Here is an 18,323-nt window from a genome sequence, read left to right as displayed (position 1 = left end):
CCAACAATATTCCCTTGTTGAGATAAATGGTGTTTCCCACATGGAGGACACTGAATGCCAAGAGAATGACAAAGCAAACAAAAGAAAGAGAAAAGGGGAAACAAACAACAAAAAGGGACAAGGTCTCAGATGACTAAAACGCACATACTTGCAAAGGTCAGGAGACATGAACATGTGTTTTTTTCATTGGAAGAAGACCACTTACAGGACCAGTTATTTAAAGCTCCGATAACATAAGACCTGTCAATGAACGGTCAGTCAAAAAATACCATTGTGCAATTTGACCTTTCACCAAATCACAAGTGGAAAACACAAAAAGAGAAAGCTATCAAGTTATGTATCAGCTGGCCACTGTAGAATGAGCTTAACACACCTAAGAAAGTGTCCGGAAGGTGGTTACATACTGGACACGTTTGCTGCATTCCGAATCTGAGTGCGATTGTTCCCGACGCCCCCCACAGTCTTGGTCCGGTTGCAGACTTACTCATGATTCTGTCAAACCATGGTGCTTTTCTTTCCTCAACTTGTATAATAAGGAATAAGGACTTCAATTTTGGTTTGTTTCTTACCCACACAGCACCATCAGTAAGGCTCAAGTACCACTTCATCAATACAACACCAAAGTTGTGTACCAAAGGCTAAATATAATTTAATATTGCAATATTCCTTGTGTACAAAATGAAAAAAAAAACAACAACAAAAACAAAACCTGGCCATCTAACTTGGTGCATTTTGATATATACTTTATTATTACTATTTGTAATATTAACAAGTATTTACTGTCTCTTTAAAAAAAAACTGGCAGTTCAGCGTTTTGGTCATTAACGAGACTGGAGTAAAATGGCTTCTTTACTAGAATTTAATGTTTCTTTTGTGTTGTTTTTGATCAACAACTGAGGGTAAAAAAACAGAAAAGGCATTAAAGGAGACATTTTATGGATTGCGAATGGATTGCGTGGATCTCGTCTTTGGACACACATTACACAGACTGAGTCAAACTAAACTTTTACCCTCAGCATGTAGTGAAAGGATCTTGGTGCTCAACTTTGCATATTAAAAAGATCGATGTTGGGATTTTAAGAATAGAAATTCAGATCATTCCAATGAAGATGCGTATCCCCTGGAACCTCCCTCTATCCTCTGGGTACACATACTACAGGTTAGGAATCACTGGATTAAACATTGTTTGTGTTCTGCAAAGTTTTACAAATTTGTAACAGAATGAGGGTGGGTAAATGTAATGTAACTATTCCTTTAACAAATCCAAAAGAGAGTATAGAACTACACTATGCAAACATACAGTTTATACAGTATTACATATATAAACCATGTTTTTAATTTTCAGGAAAAAAAAATACCTATATTGTGAAATATACCTCCTAACTGTCACACCCTCGTGCTGTAACAACTTTTCATTCAGACATGCTTATATACAGCCCCATCATGGAAACCATTTCCATTTGAAAAACTAGGGTAATTTTAAATATTCCTTTATGGTTTCACTCACAGCAGGTGCGCAAGGAAAGCTGCTTAGCAGGACTCAATTTCCAGGGGTGACTTGCCACTCAAAACCTCATCCCATCATTATGAAAACTCATTTACTCACAAATACACAGAGAGATAACTGGGGGATGGATAACGGTCAGTACACATTATTTACTGTTGTTTTTGAGCCGTGGATCAGGATCTAACACAACAAGGCCAAAGATTATTTCAGACTTGTCTCTGAGGGAACCCGATAACCCAGAAAATAACAGCAGTGAAACAAATAGAGACTGACAATCCCCTAATAAGCCCAAAACAATTCCATCAGTAACTGTTTTGACAGAAAAACGTACTCTCACTTTTCTACACCGACAATCAGGGCTGTAACCATCATAGACATGGAGGGGGTCACAGTAAAAGAAAATCACTGCAAAAATCCTCGTTATCAAGTGTTTTTGTTTTGTTTTCTATTTAAAATGGTCTAAAAATCCTTAAAACAAGATACATTTACTTGAGAAGCAACATAAGATATTTAGACTTGCTTTAAGAGAATGTATCTTAAATATAAGTATATTTTGTATGTGTGTATTTTTTCACTTGGTTATACTTCTGCGAGTGCAGTAAGGACAAAATACACTTATATTCAAGATCTATTCTCTAAAAGCAAGTATATATATCTTATATGCTGCATCTCAGGTGAATGCATCTCTTTTTAAAGGATTTTTAGATATTTTAAAATATTTGTATTTTTAATATTATATTCAACATTCTCAGATAACAATTTTTTCTTCTGCAGTATAGCTGCTAAAGAAAATGTACATTGTTTTAAAAGAGTTTTAGATATTTATATTGGAAAACAAGCCAAAACAAAAACAAATCAAAAACATATTTTGTTGCAGTGTAATAATGGGGCAAAGACTATCCTCTCTCACCTTTTCTGTTCAATTCAATCCATCTTTAACTCACAAAAAAAAAACTTTCTCTTCTTAATAAAGCTGCGTATTGCCAATTTTCCTCACGATAAGAAACACACAGTGACACATATATTATGATTCAATAAGTCACGAGCCATCACGTTATAATCTAGCTGCACGCTCAAGGGATGAGCATCCCCGGTGTGCATCAGCCGGGTGCAGTTTCAACCTCTCCCCCTTAGATCGGGACACTTCGTGCAACTCATCGAAGAGGCGCTGACCGCACAGAGAAATGCCAGTTTCGGAGTTTGTAGTTATTTAAATGATTTGCTTCTGTATTATTTGAACTTTAATAAAGCTATAATGCATATAACACCAGGGTGTTTCCTTTAAAGAGCTCCGGCTCCGCTTATTCCACATCGAGAGTGCTTCTATATTTACTTATTTTTTATTTTTGCATAATAATTCCCCATACTTTGCGATCTAAGTAGGGCTATCAATCAATTATATTTTTTAATCAAATTAATTAAATGACATACCGATTAATTAATCACAATTTATCGCATACATCATTATTTGCTAAGAAAGGCCCCCAAATAAAGATAATTCAATATAAGTCATGCAAAATAATTCAAAACTGTTCCAAAACTCCTCCTTCTGTCTTTTATGGCAGCGTCCTTACTAAAATGATGCCTCATAAGAGAGCGATTTGGCTCCTCACTCGCAGCGCATGGGACACTCGACTTGCAACTGATTTCAATACAGGTGACGCGAGGGAAACTACGCAATCCTCTAATGAGCATAAATATACACAGCACACACACATTTTGGATAAAACAGTCGGTTTTGAGTCATATTAAACTGTTATTTATCTATACTTTTCCATAGTGAATGGATTATAAGTACTGTATATTTATCATTTTAAAAAAATCTCACTTCATCCGCCATCTTGGATTTATATTCCACAGAGCTCATCACGGTGCATTCTGGGATCGCCTACCCAGGGAAGGATACATATGATGCTACCTTAAAATTCGGCCAAAACGAGATATCTTATGAGGCAGCATAATTAAGATACTTACCTTTTGGAACAGCCTTCGCATCGGGAGCGTGCCTATGATGTCTTAAAATGCTAGGTTTTGGAACAGACCCAATATGTAGGGCCTTTATTAAGTATTTAATGCAGATTGAAATTTAGTTAAAAATAAATTGCAATATTGTGGCAGATGATTAAAGCATTGATTAGACAATACAAAAAGTGTCTTAAGAACTCAATATATTGTTCGTTTTATTCTCATAGCATTGAACAAGCCTTTTGAGTTAGTCAATATATCCAGTTATCACAGTACGCATTCTTGCGTTTCTTCTGTGCTATTTTTAATTGTCGCTCTATGTACATGTGTGTGCCTCAGACAGACGCATTTGAAGCATCTCACTGGTATTCAGCATCATAAATGTCACATTTTTAGAATGCTGTGTCAAGTTAAAAGTAGTGGAAACTTTGAAAATTGTGTCTCAAGATTCCTGTATTCTGTTGTGCTTCACCCACCTGTTGTGCTTCCTCCGAAGTGAGCAGTTCTTATTCTGTGGCCGTGCTGCTTGCGAGGTTTGTTGAGGTGCACTGCCACCTAATTACGTGGCTAGTAAAAACAGATATACTTCATGCTTGAATTGCTCGTATGGTAGGAAAATCTGTACTTGTTTTACGAAATTTACGTATGCATCGGAGGCATAATTAATTGCATTATTTTTTATAACACATTATTTTTTATATAATTATAACTATTATATAAATGATCACTAAATTAACACGTTAAATTGACAGACCTAGTATTAAGGTTTATACAAATCTTCCAACTAAAACACTATGATCTCCTGGTAGGCCTTTCAAAAGCTCTAAAGGTAACAAGCCACACACACACAAATTCCTGCTCCATGTGATCCAACTTAATTTGGCTCAGATATGGCCTTCAGTCTGAACTATGAGATGCTGTGAGTACATGGCAAGCACACATATAAAACTGGCAGAACACATGCTGCTCACAATACACCAACACACAAACTGACCAATCAACCAAAGTAATGGCAGTCATCTCCAATTTCTGTTTGCTGAAGACCCTGCAGAGATCACTCATGGGAAAATAACTAGGCTTTTTGTGTCCTAATGTCAACCCAGTCAGTGTGTGTGTGTGTGTGTGTGTGTGTGTGTGTGTGTGTGTGTGTGCACGTCTCTTTTATCAATGTGCTGGGCATGAAAAATGAAACCTCAGATACAAAAATACAATCAGGGTATACACCCTAAACTAAGCTCATACACATATATACTGCAGAGTAGCTGATAAATATAGAGGAGCGGGCTGTTTTTTTTCTGGCCCAGCTAATGAGTCTTACTCTGCAAAAGGCGCGTCTGAGGAAACAGCTGCTGTGGGGAAATCAGCAGTAATTACTCAGCACTCACTGTGTGAAAGTGTCTGAAGGACTTACCCTGATTCTTCTCATAGCAGCGACAATCTCCATGCGACTGTTAGGTCTTGGGACGTCCAGGCTGCCAACATACTGCAAAAGAAACACATGCCTGAATGTTAGACACAGAGCATTCTGCTTAAACTTTGTTAGTAACCGCAAAAGAGGAATCACCAAGTTTTAAATGAATGACACCGCTTCATTTGTGCAAATACTATCACACACACAAACACTAGGTTAATAAGTGTAAAGTTACTTTTGCATTGCTAGGGCATTGGTAGAATTTAACCCTTTATGACACGCATCATGTTGTGTTCCACTAGAAAGTAAGTTGTTTGGGTTTGAAACAACATAAGGGTATGTATAAATACCATCGTCATAAATGATGACAGAATTATTATTTTTTTTGGGGGGGGGGGGCAATTATCCCTTTAAATTAGTTTTCTACATACACCGATCAGCCACAACATTAAAACAACCTGCCTAATATTGTGTAGGTCCCCCTCGTGCCGCCAGAACAGCACCAACCCGCACATTCTGATATAATATTCTTCTCACCATAACTGTACAGAGTGGTTATCTGAGTTACTGTAGACTTTGTCAGTTCGAACCAGTCTGGCCATTCTTCGTTGACCTCTCTCATCAACAAGGCATTTCCATCCGTAGAACTGCCGCTCACTGGATGTTTTTTGTTTCTGGCACCATTCTGATTAAATTCTAGAGACTGTTGTGTGTAAAATTCCCAGGAGATCAGCAGTTACAGAAATACTTAAACCAGCCCGTCTGGCACCAACAATCATGCCACGGTCCAAATCACTGAGATCACATTTTGTCCTCATTCTGATGGTTGAGTGAACATTAACTGAAGCCCCTGACCCGTATCTGAATGATTTTATGCACTGCACTGCTGCTACACGATTGGCTGATTAGATAATCGCATGGATGATTGTTGGTATTTTCACACACAACAGTCTCTAGAATTTACTCCGCAATTTACTACTGCACTCATCTTTTTACCCTTTACATGGAACATAGCTGTGTGCATTTCTCTTAACACATCAAACATAAATCAATAATTGAGTTACTTAAGGACAAACATTATAAACACTTCCAAATAGATAAAAACTTAATAAATAATATAATTGATGCTACTATCATATATATATATATATATATATATATATATATATATATATATATATATATATATACACACACACACACACACACACACACACACTACTGGTCAAAAGTTTTGAAACACTTACTCATTCTTTATTATATATATATATATATATATATATATATATATATTTTTTTTTTTTTTTTCACATTTTAGAATAATAGTAAAGTCATCAAAACTATGGAATAACATAAATGGAACTATGGGAATTATGTTGTGACTAAACAAAATCCTAAATAAATCAAAACTGTTATATTTTAGCATCTTCAAAGTAGTCCTTTGCCTAGAATTTGCAGACATGTACTCTTGACATTTTCTCAACCAACTTCTTGAGGTATCACCCTGGGATGCTTTTTCAACAGTATTGAAGGAGTTCCCATCTATATGCTGGGCACTTATTGGCTGCTTTTCTTTATTATTTGGTCCAAGTCATCCATTTCAAAAACATTTTTTTTAATTACATTTTAGATTTATAATGAAATAAATTAATATGGTGGCACAATTATATTTTTGTCTACAAAACTAATTTAAAACATTTAAGCATACGCCTTCAGATCAAAAGATTTTTAAGATCATGAGAAACATTTCGGTCAAGTGTTTCAAAACTTTTGACCGGTAGTGTGTGTGTGTGTGTGTATATATATATATATATATATATATATATATATATATATACATAAATCCAAAAGAAAAATGCATTGTTGCAATTTCATTATGGTACTAAATGCCATTAGCAACACTCAATTTTTAAAACCATGTTAGACCAAATTGATCTGTGAACAGCAACATCTATATCATTTATTAAACATAGATGTAGAGGAAATGTATAGAAATGTGTTTAGTTTCACAATTTGCAGAGCATTTCAGTGTCCTCCCTGTAAGGATAATCTCTGGGAAAATAGTCTAGGAGAGATAAATCAAATGTCAGTTGGCTAAAGTTCTACACCTCTATTAATGCTAAATATTAGTCTGAAGCACACAGCCATTGTCTAATACCACTCATGCCATGCTCATGCTAACATATGTCAGCATAAGCTACTCAACTGACATGTCTTTCACTATAGGGTTCTGTTTCACAACATTGTATGACAACCACTGACCACTAACCCAGCATTTTATCCCATATTATATGTGAATGATATCGTAGATCAGTGCAAGCCACAAACAACATGCTTACCAAGTATAGGCTTGATTGCACAAAACAGTGTTCTTTCATGTCTATGTTGACCTATTTTGAAGCTCTACTGAGATGTTTACCTTAACTGCTTACCTCCATCTTCCACAATGCAAATCCTTACAGTTTATGAAAGAAACAGCAAAACTGGCAACAGATCAGCACATACTGTACAGTATAGCAACTTGTACAGCTGATATACACTTTCAGCTGATTTACACTTTCAAAGACAAGACCGCTTCCAAAATCTGTGACTATGTGGCTCTAGCTCCAGTTTTAGCTATTGAAATTCCCTGGAAGATAATCCTGCATCACAAATTGGAGCTAAAATTGCTCAGCAATGGGCTTCTGAGTGGCTCAGTCTACAAAGCTTTAGGTTTCCTGAGGCATGAATGGCTTACAGATAAGCTCTCTGGGAAAACACCAGTATTTATGACATTTATGAAACAACAAACTGTAATATTAGTTAATATACACGTACAAGTATCTGAATTTGTAGATTATGCAATTGCTTTTATAAATAGACCGAGGAGTTAACTGGGACCTTAAAAATGTGCTGTCTTTCATTAATGAGAATAAATTAAAGATTTACAAGGTCAGGGCAGAAAAGCTTTAAAGGAATAGTTCACTAGTCTCTCATATTTACTCACCCTCATGCCATCCCAGATGTGACTTTCTTTCTTCTGCTGAACAAAAACAAAGATTTTAAGGGGAATATCTCATCTCCGTAGATCCATACAATGCAAGGGAATGGTGGCTAGAACTTTGAAGCTCCAAAAAGCACATAAAGTCAGCATAAATGTAATCCATACAAAGCCAGCCATTAAATCTATATCTTAAGGTGCAATATGATTGGTATGGGTGAGAAAAGATCAATATTTAGGTCCATATTTACATTTTTACTATAAATCCCCACTTTCACTTCCACATTCTTCTTCTTTTGTTTTGCGGTGATTCACATTCTTCATGCATATCACCACTTACTGGTCAAAGGTGGAGATTTATAGTAAAAAAGTACTTAAATATTGATCTGTTTCTCACCCTCACCTATCATATTGCTTCTGAAGAAATGGATTTAACGGCTGGCTTTGTATGGATTACTTTTATGCTGACTTTATGTGCTTTTTGGAGCATCAAAGTTCTAGCCATCATTCTCTTGCACTGTATGGACATATAGAGCTGACATATTCTTCTAAAAAATTTTGGGATGGCATGAGGGTGAGTAAATGATGAGAGAATTTTCATTTTTTTTTTGGTTAACTATTCCTTTAAGTATGCTCAATAGAATATAGGTTGCTGATCAGACTCATATTCACATCAGGTATTAGACCTTGCATCTTCACAGGGTTTATTGTCACTTTCCTGCATATGAATATAAGCTTGTAAGGAAGATAATTAGCAATACTGTATGGAAAGTTTATAATAATGTAACATATAGATTTAAACTTTTTACAGCGTAACACTGGCTTTAAAAATCTAGGTCTAGTTACATGTCTTAAACCCTAGTGACAGCATTTTAGGGGGTAACACACCTATGCTGTTCAAAAGCTCGCTATGTTTTGAGACACAACCACTAAATGAGGTTTTATTTGACGAAATGTTACAAATCAAATGGCCTTGTTAAATCTAATCACAGCTTCAAAAGAAACAATACACCCTCCATAGTTTTAAAGACGCCTTAGCTCAGTTAAACAACTAATTTAACCAAGTCCGGAAAATATTTTTCAGCAATGCAGCCATCGATGGGAAAGTTGTGCCAGACACCTAAAATAGGTTAAACGCTTTGCATACATCTATCCAGTGGCATTTCCATTTGTTTGTCTGATGTCAGCGCTGCTATCCAAAACATGATCCTGACAGTCTGATTTGCGTTATGACATATTTGACGTATAGAATCTCAATGTGACTATAAAGTAGCCACAACTGGAACAGTCATTATTTTCAATGGCGATGTTTAAGGATGGTCTATTTCACCTTTGCTTGAAAGTGTATTCCGTGTTGATACGCTTCCTCGTTGTGAAGCGGGACTCGGGAATCCGCCACATCGTCCACCAGATTGTACCTGTTTCTCCCGAGCATTTTCATTGGGACCCGTCAGGATGCTCGGCGAGAAATTCTTCTGCTAGTCCCCAAGGTTAAAAACTGCTGGTAACTAAAAAGATAGCTTCAGTTTAACCAGCCGAAAACAAGTCGCGGATACAAGAGAGATACAATGCGAGGGAGCCCATTATAGATCGCATCTAGCCCGGGAAATACTCAATACTATCACAGCGGGGTAAAGTTAGTTTTAGGTTCGATATTCGTTGGATATTCAGTTTATCTTACCCGCGCTCTCTGCAGGCGACAATCTTACAAAGATATCACTAGCACAGTTGGGTTAAAGGGTATATAACAACACTATACTTGCATAAATCATTGCACTCAGAACAGTCAACGCGCGGTGTGGCTGGAGAATTATGCTTAAAAACGCTCCGATGCGTTTTCATTGCCTAGGGTAAGTAAGGGAACGTCTGCAAATTCCACCCACTACGCTAAAACATAGGTGGCGTCCAATCGTTCATTCCGTTGACGTGCAAGTTATACATAAAACCCCATTTTTTTCACATTCCAAATATTGTAGTAAGCTGCTATTGGACAGACTGATTTACTACAGATGAAATTATTACAGTGTGCCTTATCATATGAGTACAGTAATCAATTATTTTAGAAAAAAATCACAAAAAATCAACAAAATGTTATTTTCACATTCTAAAGGTTGTAGTAACCTGCTATTGGACAGAATTACTTACTACAGATTAAATTATTACAGTATAAGTTATGATATGAGTACATTAATCAATTCTTTTAGAAACAAATAGATAAAATTCAACAAAATTATATTTTCACATTTCAAAGGTTGTAGTAAACTACTCTAGGATAGACTGACCTACTACAGATGAAATTATTACAGTATTTCCTATCAAGACAAGTTGTTCAGTTTAGTAAGGTTAGTAAGCGATTTTCTTACACTAAAATCATGTTAACATGCATATTATTTACATATATATGGTTATAACTTTGAAACAATGAGTTTTTAATGTTTGCCAATTGCCCCCCTTTCACTTCTATTTTAAGTGGCTCACTGTGACCCAGATTTCATGCATCTTTTAAAGGAAAGGTGTGCCAAGTCAAAATAATGTTTTATGGTAATCAACAATATGCCACAAATGCTGTTGATTAAGCTTAACATGTATTCAACATTTCTTTAACATCTTGTCATGATTTCAGTCTGTGATCTCCCCTGTTTTGTGACACTTGCTATGTTTTACTTACCCTGATTTCATCATTTCACCTGCTGATTGGACTTTCACTCCAAATTTGTGTACTTAATTGGCAATCCTACCCTCTCCATGAACACAGACACCTGAGTTATATGAAGTGTCAATAAATGATAAAAAAAATAAATTAATGTACATAAATGCAAATGAAACAATCTGTACCATGTTGCAATATAATTCTGCTGGATCTGTTCTGTTACCCCTGGGGAAGGCCAAGAACAGAACCATACATCCAACAGATTGCTTCAGCTGTCAGTAAAGTTATACACTTGATGGAAGTGGTCCTAACTAAAACAACCATCTACTTAAACAGCCATTGTATTTCTTCAATAACCACCTTAAATAATGTCACTCAAATAACATTAATTTGTAACAATTTATTCTGTTATTTACTCTTAACAAAACTACATACAACACCAAACTGGTCCCACACTTTCTTTCAAGAAGACCTCAAATTAATCTAAAGTTGTTTTTAAATAGTAATACAATTATAATAATTGTGATAAGCCATGTTGGTGGAAATTTTGTAGATTTTATTAAGGGAAAGTAGAGAATTTCTGAAACAGTTTATGACAGTATTAACATGATAACTTCAATCATTTTTCAAGTTACTGTATACAAACATTAATTAACATAACGGTGATATTGCTGATTTATTACTAGACATTATCACAGTAAAATAAATTTTATGTGAAATCTTACTTGAAATAAAATTAAATGTCCTGTGAAATATCCAGATACAGAGATACTACTCATACAACAACACTTATTTTTTGTATTGAAGAGTAAGCTGTTGTATTAAGTTCTTGTATTAATATTATAATTCAACATGATGCATGATTGAAAATGGAGCTGACTCTGAGAACAAAAAGGAGGTAGATAGATTACTATGTCTAGTGTTTTAGTGTGAACCACCAGTAGCTGAATATCACAAACATATAAGTGCTGGTGGTGGATTTTGAAGGGAAAAAGACAACCTGAATCTGATTATTAGCCAGGCACAGGAGGCAACATTTCATCGGAGCAGATGACTCAGAAAGTGTGAAGAACATCTGGACTTTTAAATTAACAGGAGTCAGTGGAAGATAAGAGGTTGTTACAGCATCCTCTGCACAACAGCATTTCTTAGAGCACATTGCGATCTTTCCTGTCCACTTCGATCAGAATTTGTTATACCTCCTCTACCGTTGAGCCTGTAGTACAGGAAGCATGAACTGTTATAACTGTTTCTCACTTCATATCATAAGGAATACTGTAATAATTTCATCTGTAGTAAGTCAGTCTGTCCAATAGCAGCTTACTACAAATTTTAGAATGTGAAAATAACATTTTGTTGTATTTTTATGATTCTATTTCTAAAATAATTGATTACTGTACTCATATGATAAGGCATACTGTAATAATTTCATCTGTAGTAAGTCAGTCTGTCCAATAGCAGCTTACTATAACCTTTGAAATGTGAACATATCATTTTGTTGAACTTTTGTGATTTATTTTTTTCCTAAAATAATTGAATACTGTACTCATATGATAAGGCATATTGTAGTAATCTCACCTGTAGTAAGTCAGTCTGTCCATCAGTGTTTTTCACGATAGAACATGCAAGTCAACTGAATGAATGCTCAGACGCCCGTGACGTTTTAGCGCAGTGTGTTGAGTTTTCAGATGGTCCCTTAAACACCATAGGCGAATTTCCAACGAATATCGAACTTGTAACCAAATTTACCTCTCTTGAAATCACAGGGCGCTTCAGCACAAAAGAAATGGTTTTGGGCTCATCCCTCAGCCACCGGCTGCGTTTATTAAACAAGTTTACCTTCAGCTCAAGTGCAGTGAGGGAAAGCCTACTATGGATAAATTCAACACATGCCGTCTCCGAGTTTCAAACCCAGACCTAGTGACATGGTTTATTTGCATTGCATTCTCCACTCTGCTGTTCACATCGAGCAAAGTTCGTCACTTGCAAGCTCAGCTAACAACCTCTAAGAAGTCGTTGAACCACCGCTTTTAGCATAATAAAAGAGTACCTCGTTGTAATTCATCGAGTCTATGTAAGATCGCGAAAATATATATTTTAATACATGAGAACCATTTTAGTCCTAGATTTTGGTGCCCCAGTTTTTTGTGTTTGACGCTATTTTTGGAGCTGCCATTTGTTGTTTTGACGCAAGAGCTAGTGCTAGTAACCTTATGTCTTATTTCGTCTTAAACAGTTCTAACAAGAAGTTAAAGTTCACCCAAAAATGAAAATTCTGTCATCATTTACCTACCCCTCATGTTTTTAAAACTCTTTCTTCTGTGGAACATAATGTGGTCCAAACTTTCAAGCTCCAAAAAAAAAAAAAAGACAGAGGCAGCATAAAAGTAATTAATGCAGCTCGAATGGTTTAATCCATGTCTTCTCAAGTGATACAATAGCTTTAGGTGAGAAACAAACAAACAAAAAAAAAAAAAACAGTCCTTATTCGATAAAAATGTTCCCTTCCGCCCAGCTCTCTTAGACACATTAATGTAAGGCTTGTTCACGCTTCCTCCTCATTCCACAGAAGAAGTTAATACGACTTTGGGATGGCTGAGTGAGTAAATGATGACAGAATTTTCATTTTTGGGTAAAGTACTCCTTTAATATCGTGTAACTGATATTTGAAAGAAACAATATGCCCAACTATTTTGTAGAAAACATACTGTAGATACCAACACAGAAATGTTACAGTACTCTTGGAACGCTGACTGGATCTAACAGTACAGAGCTCTGGGCCACACCATACTGAATAATTCACAGAATCATATTAGAGGACATTTTAGCCTATATGCTAACTGAGACTGTAGTTTTTCATTTTAAGAAGTTTGAAGTCCAAGTATTGAAAGTAAGGGCTGGTCTGCTGACTCCATCCTGCCCTATGCACTACATACATAAGCAAAGAGTCATTATGTGGTATGATGGACTCATTGCATGGAGATGAATCTGTATTCAAGAGACATTCCTAGGGTGCTTTCACACTAGCACTTTAGGTGTGCACCCAGAGTCGAATGATGTCAGAGTTCAGTTTGTCTGGATAATGTGAACGCTGTTTTCCCGGGAACTGCACCCGAGTCCGCTTGAAAGGTGGTCTGGGGTACGGTTCATTTGAACTCTGGTACAGTTCACTGCAGATATGAATGCAATCATACCAATTCATGGAAGTGAACCACTTTACTGATTATGTATAATTTGCATTTTTGCAGGCTCACGATCACAATTATTATGGTATAATACATTTCTCATACTTGCTTGTGTCCAAATACATCACCTTCAGAGAGCAGCTCATATTCCTCACATTGGTGTGTTCACACTTGGCAGGTTTGGTTCGATTAAAACAAACTCTGGTGCAATTGCTCTGTTAGTGCGGTTCATTTGAACAAGTGCGAACGCTGCCATCCAAACTTTGGTGTGCACCAAACAAGCTTTTAAATGAACTCTGGTCCATGCTGCATTCATATATCAGTTGAACCGCACCAAAGACATCTAAACGGACCAATAACAGGATGTGATGTCACAAGATGCAACCCTAAAAATCACGTGATTTGATATTATAGAAAGAGCGGTTAGAGCGGTGTACGCAAAACAAAATGAGCAGAGGGCAAACATGGAGCAATGAGGAGGTAAAGTTCCTTATTAACATTTGGTCCGACGAGCATATTTCCAGTATACTGGAAAAAATGCACAAAAATGCTCAAGTGTTCAAAATGTTCAGTGATAGGTTAAGGGAAAGTGGGTCCAACAAGCACATTTAGCTCAGCAGCCAGCATTGTTTTGGATGTTCGGCAAGATCCGTCACAAAATATATGTCATAAAAGCTGTCCAATCATGTTGACCTTATCCTTATGCCTTTTGTTTTGTATCTTTAGGTTCAGTGTTAAAAATGCCAGTGTGAACGCTAAGTGAACCAGGACTAAATGTATCATTTTCTTTTTTGGTCCGGACCAAGAGAACCAAGAGAACCGAACTACCAGTGTGAACACACCCTTAAGACACAGTGAGAGCGAGAGTTTCCTTTTCAATACCAACACAAGTGCTCTCTCTGCTGCATCATATGAGCAAGTACCACTTGGCCACACTTGAAAAATGAGAGACTGTAGGCTACAATCTCAGAAAAAATAATAAATAGTTTAATTCATATGATATGAAAAATTCATCAAATCATTTATATGTCAGTTGTCAAGTGGCCATAAAATATCAGCCACTGAGATTTTACATAACCATTTACCTGTCATAGCAGTTTTGTATGTGCTCTTCCATTTTCTTTGGCACTTACGGAATAGTAACATGTCCAGTGTAATTTGAAAACACTTGTTTTATGGTGTTTCGCCAAATATTATTACATACTCAGGTCTTTAGGGACCTGGCACATATATCTATCACAAATGGATCTACAAAAGCCACAGATAGTGTCAAATTTTCAAAACATTTTCAAGACAAAAAGAAAGTAATAGAATATTTTCTGCTATTTTAATCTTTTGTTTTTCAAATATCAAAGAAATGATGCAGCAAAAATAGAACAGGATTCATTACTTCCACACTGAAATTTTATGTGACGCAACTGGCTGTTAAACACATACTGAGCTTCACAAAACTCATAAGCTACACAAGTATTTTCTCAGGCACTTTTTTGAGCCTAAATAGAGACAACTTAATTTAATAATTTCAGTAGTACACCCAACTGACAATATCCAAATGATACTGTCCATGTGTTGTACTTGCTATAATTTACTTCCACGTTGCTTCTTTGTCAAATAGCAATGTCAAATGTAAATCAAGTCAATCACTGAAACATCAGCTCCACCCTTAGGAACAAACAGTATTTATAATATTTGTACATGCATATGATATACTGATAATTCACCATTGTTTCACAGAAAATCAATGCGATATGGTAGTCATAGTACTCATTTGTCTTGTAATAAACAAAGAAATATAAATCCTGTGATAGTAAACTTATATAGATATTAAATAATAATACAAATATTATTTATGGGCACGCAAAAAAGCGACCCTATTACATATCTAGGGTCTTTAATGACCCTATACAGTAACACTTGGTAATTAAGCAGTTATAAAAAAATATATATAATTTGCAGTTTTGCCTTTTTTTACACTTCAGAATCAGAAAACAAAAGGTTGAGGAATAATAAAGAGGTGTGGGCATAACTCAAAAAATGGATGAGGTACAGGGGGTGGACTGAGGTCCGGGGTCACTTAAGACTTGAGGTATGCATTAAAGCGTTACTTTAAAAGTGTAAACGGATATTATCATCCATCAAAGCACAATCTGATGGCTAACTGGGATAAATGGAAATGGTCACTAGGTTCTCAACATTCTAGTCCACTGATTTTTTTTCGCTTTGTGTATGCAGAGTTCAGCGCAATACGTTGCTGCCATGTGCCTCGACGGCTTCCGTCAGTTGCGTTGTCAACAGCACAAAAACACCTGCGCCGCTGCATCAGCACACACACAGGAGCTTTACTTCTCTCTCCATCAGCTGATATCTCATCAAACATGCTCGTCCGGCTGCATTAACTCCTCCACGACTCGTCAGCGTTTTAGCATACAGCAGGTAAACGGAACGCAGAGGATGTTTTGATCTGTGCGTAACAGCACGGATAGAGTGCCGTCTCCACATAAGATAGACGTTCCCTCACCGGCACTTTTAAATTGAGTTGTATGTACAGAGGGAGTGCGGCGATGCGTCCATCCGTGGTCCACACTAGTTTTCACCATATATATGCTGCGATATGTGACGTTAGTTGAGTGTTTCAGTAAAAAAAGAATGGGATAAATTAAGCAAACTTAAGTTTCCTATACATCTTAGTGTTATTATCTGCTGTTAGTTATTAGAGGGGGGGTTTCCCATGGGTTAAAGCCGAGGCAGGATAGGACACTGGACAGCTCTTGCGCCTGGAGCCACTCCTGTCCCATTAGATTACAGTCAGAGACATTCAGCACATTGTTGTGATGTGTGATCTGTCAGTGCTACAGAGGTCTTTATTTATGTTGAGGTCTAATGCCATGGAGCCGTCCATATCACACTAGCTCCATGGTTGGCTATTTTATTGGCTAGTTTTCTGTCTTTTTTGTGCTTTACTTTTGGCTGCACCAGCTGGTCCATGTTAGCTCCTCATACTAGTATATTATCCTGACAATCTAGATGAGGTAACAAACCACCCGATTACATTAATGTTAGAGATTAACACGTGATCACACTATGAGCGATCACTATGAGAAAGTGAAGTTTCAGCTAAAGCAGAATGCGTCCGGAGAGGCTGTGGAAACGGAGGCCGCGGCCGAAGGGGAGCAGATGTCCCCGGCCTCCGTGTCTCCAGTCACCGCTGATGTCTCATGCGCTGCTCGAAGAGACAAATACAGAGGTGGCGGAAGAAGTCGGAGTAAAAGCAGGAGCAAAGCAGACGGTCATGAGAGACAGATGAACAGTAAACAAGTGTCGGATCTGATACCGCAGAAGTCGGATCCTTTACGAGTGTGCCTTGTCTGCAATGAGCAAGCCCTTCAAATTAAAGGGACGGGAAGGACCTTAACGGGTAAAACAGCGAAAAACGGTCACGTTGAGTCATGCCAGAGACAGACGGATGGGAAATGTGAGCATCATGGCAAAGAGGATAGGAGCAAAGTGGCTAAAAAGAGGAGACCTGTGACGGTGGACATTTCCAAAGCGAAGACGTCGCTGGAGGCGCTGAAACTCAGCATCAGACAACTGAAGTGGAAAGAGGTGAGAGCAGAGCACCCCTTTGGAACTGACACGTGACGGGGGTAACCTTATACTTTATCACACCTGTCATTCAGATAAGATAATGCACTTGTCGGTATTCTTTGATAAGGACTATATATTTTTTATTTTTTATTATTATTATCATTAATTCATTTCAGGAACTTTTAAGGTATGATCCAGGATAAAGACGTCATATCTAGTCTAGATAGTGAAGGGTACAATGGGACTAAAGGCACACCTTAAGGAAAAATAGTTTTTTATGGTCACAAAATGTATCAAGATTCAAGAAAAACGAATATTTATGGAGCAACAAAATGTGTGAAAAGAAATAGCAGCAGAAGGTTGTTTTGATTATATATATATATATATATATATATATATATATATATATAATATTATTATTATTATTATTATTATTATTATTATTTTTTTTTTTTTTTAAGTTGGCAAGGGGGCCTTTTCAGGGCTCCCTCACTTGGGGTAAAAGGCCCCCTGGGTGGTTATTTTGATATAGTGTATATAAAATTGGTGGCAAGGGGGATCTTCTTGTCACCTGATCAGTGATCCTGTTCATTTCACTTTTTTATCAGGATCTCTGTCATAAATGGCTATATGTAAGCTTTCTGCACACTCTCACTATTAACTGAATTTTCCTCTTTCCAATAATATCATTTTGCTGACAAAAAAGTTTTAAAAGTTTAAAAGGCTTATTACAAAAGCTTTTTTTTTTTAATAAGACTTTTTTAAATAATAGGATCAAATGGTCATTCAATTCATATCAAATGTTATTGGCAAGAGTAACTTAAGTGTACATTGCCAATGCATTATTAAACACTTATATATATAATGCTGAAGTTTCATTTGCTGAAGTTTAAAATCTCAATACTATTATTTTCTCTGGCTTCTGTTCAGTCTCTACAAATATACCTGGCTGCAGTTTTCTAAACGACTAGGTCCTACTCAGTCTGTCGCACACATGCTGGGTCTCACTCATGCAGTTTCGCTTTTGACAGTGGTTTGGA

At 36.6% G+C, this 18,323-nt stretch overlaps 2 protein-coding genes across 3 annotated transcripts in view; one reads left to right on the top strand and one right to left on the bottom strand.

Annotated features, from left to right (window-relative positions):
• The window catches only part of LOC127440135 (carboxyl-terminal PDZ ligand of neuronal nitric oxide synthase protein-like), a 71,510-nt gene extending 61,857 nt beyond the window's left edge, over window positions 1–9,653 (bottom strand). The window contains exons 1-2 of the mRNA XM_051696562.1: window positions 9,194–9,653; window positions 4,884–4,955 (exon numbers count right to left, since the gene is read on the bottom strand). Coding sequence (XP_051552522.1) covers window positions 4,884–4,955; window positions 9,194–9,304 — 183 coding nt within the window. The 5' untranslated portion in view covers window positions 9,305–9,653. The remainder of the gene's footprint in view (window positions 1–4,883; window positions 4,956–9,193) is intronic.
• Window positions 9,654–16,041: 6,388 nt separating this feature from the next.
• LOC127440125 (tubulin polyglutamylase TTLL11-like) overlaps window positions 16,042–18,323 on the top strand; it is a 39,161-nt gene continuing 36,879 nt past the window's right edge. For both annotated transcript variants that reach the window (XM_051696542.1, XM_051696541.1), the window contains exon 1: window positions 16,042–17,301. In XM_051696542.1, coding sequence (XP_051552502.1) covers window positions 16,780–17,301 — 522 coding nt within the window. In that variant the 5' untranslated portion in view covers window positions 16,042–16,779. The remainder of the gene's footprint in view (window positions 17,302–18,323) is intronic.

The sequence above is a fragment of the Myxocyprinus asiaticus genome, chromosome 4 (genome assembly GCF_019703515.2).
Source record: "Myxocyprinus asiaticus isolate MX2 ecotype Aquarium Trade chromosome 4, UBuf_Myxa_2, whole genome shotgun sequence".
NCBI lineage: Eukaryota > Metazoa > Chordata > Actinopteri > Cypriniformes > Catostomidae > Myxocyprinus > Myxocyprinus asiaticus.
This window is presented reverse-complemented; position numbering and strand designations above follow the sequence as displayed.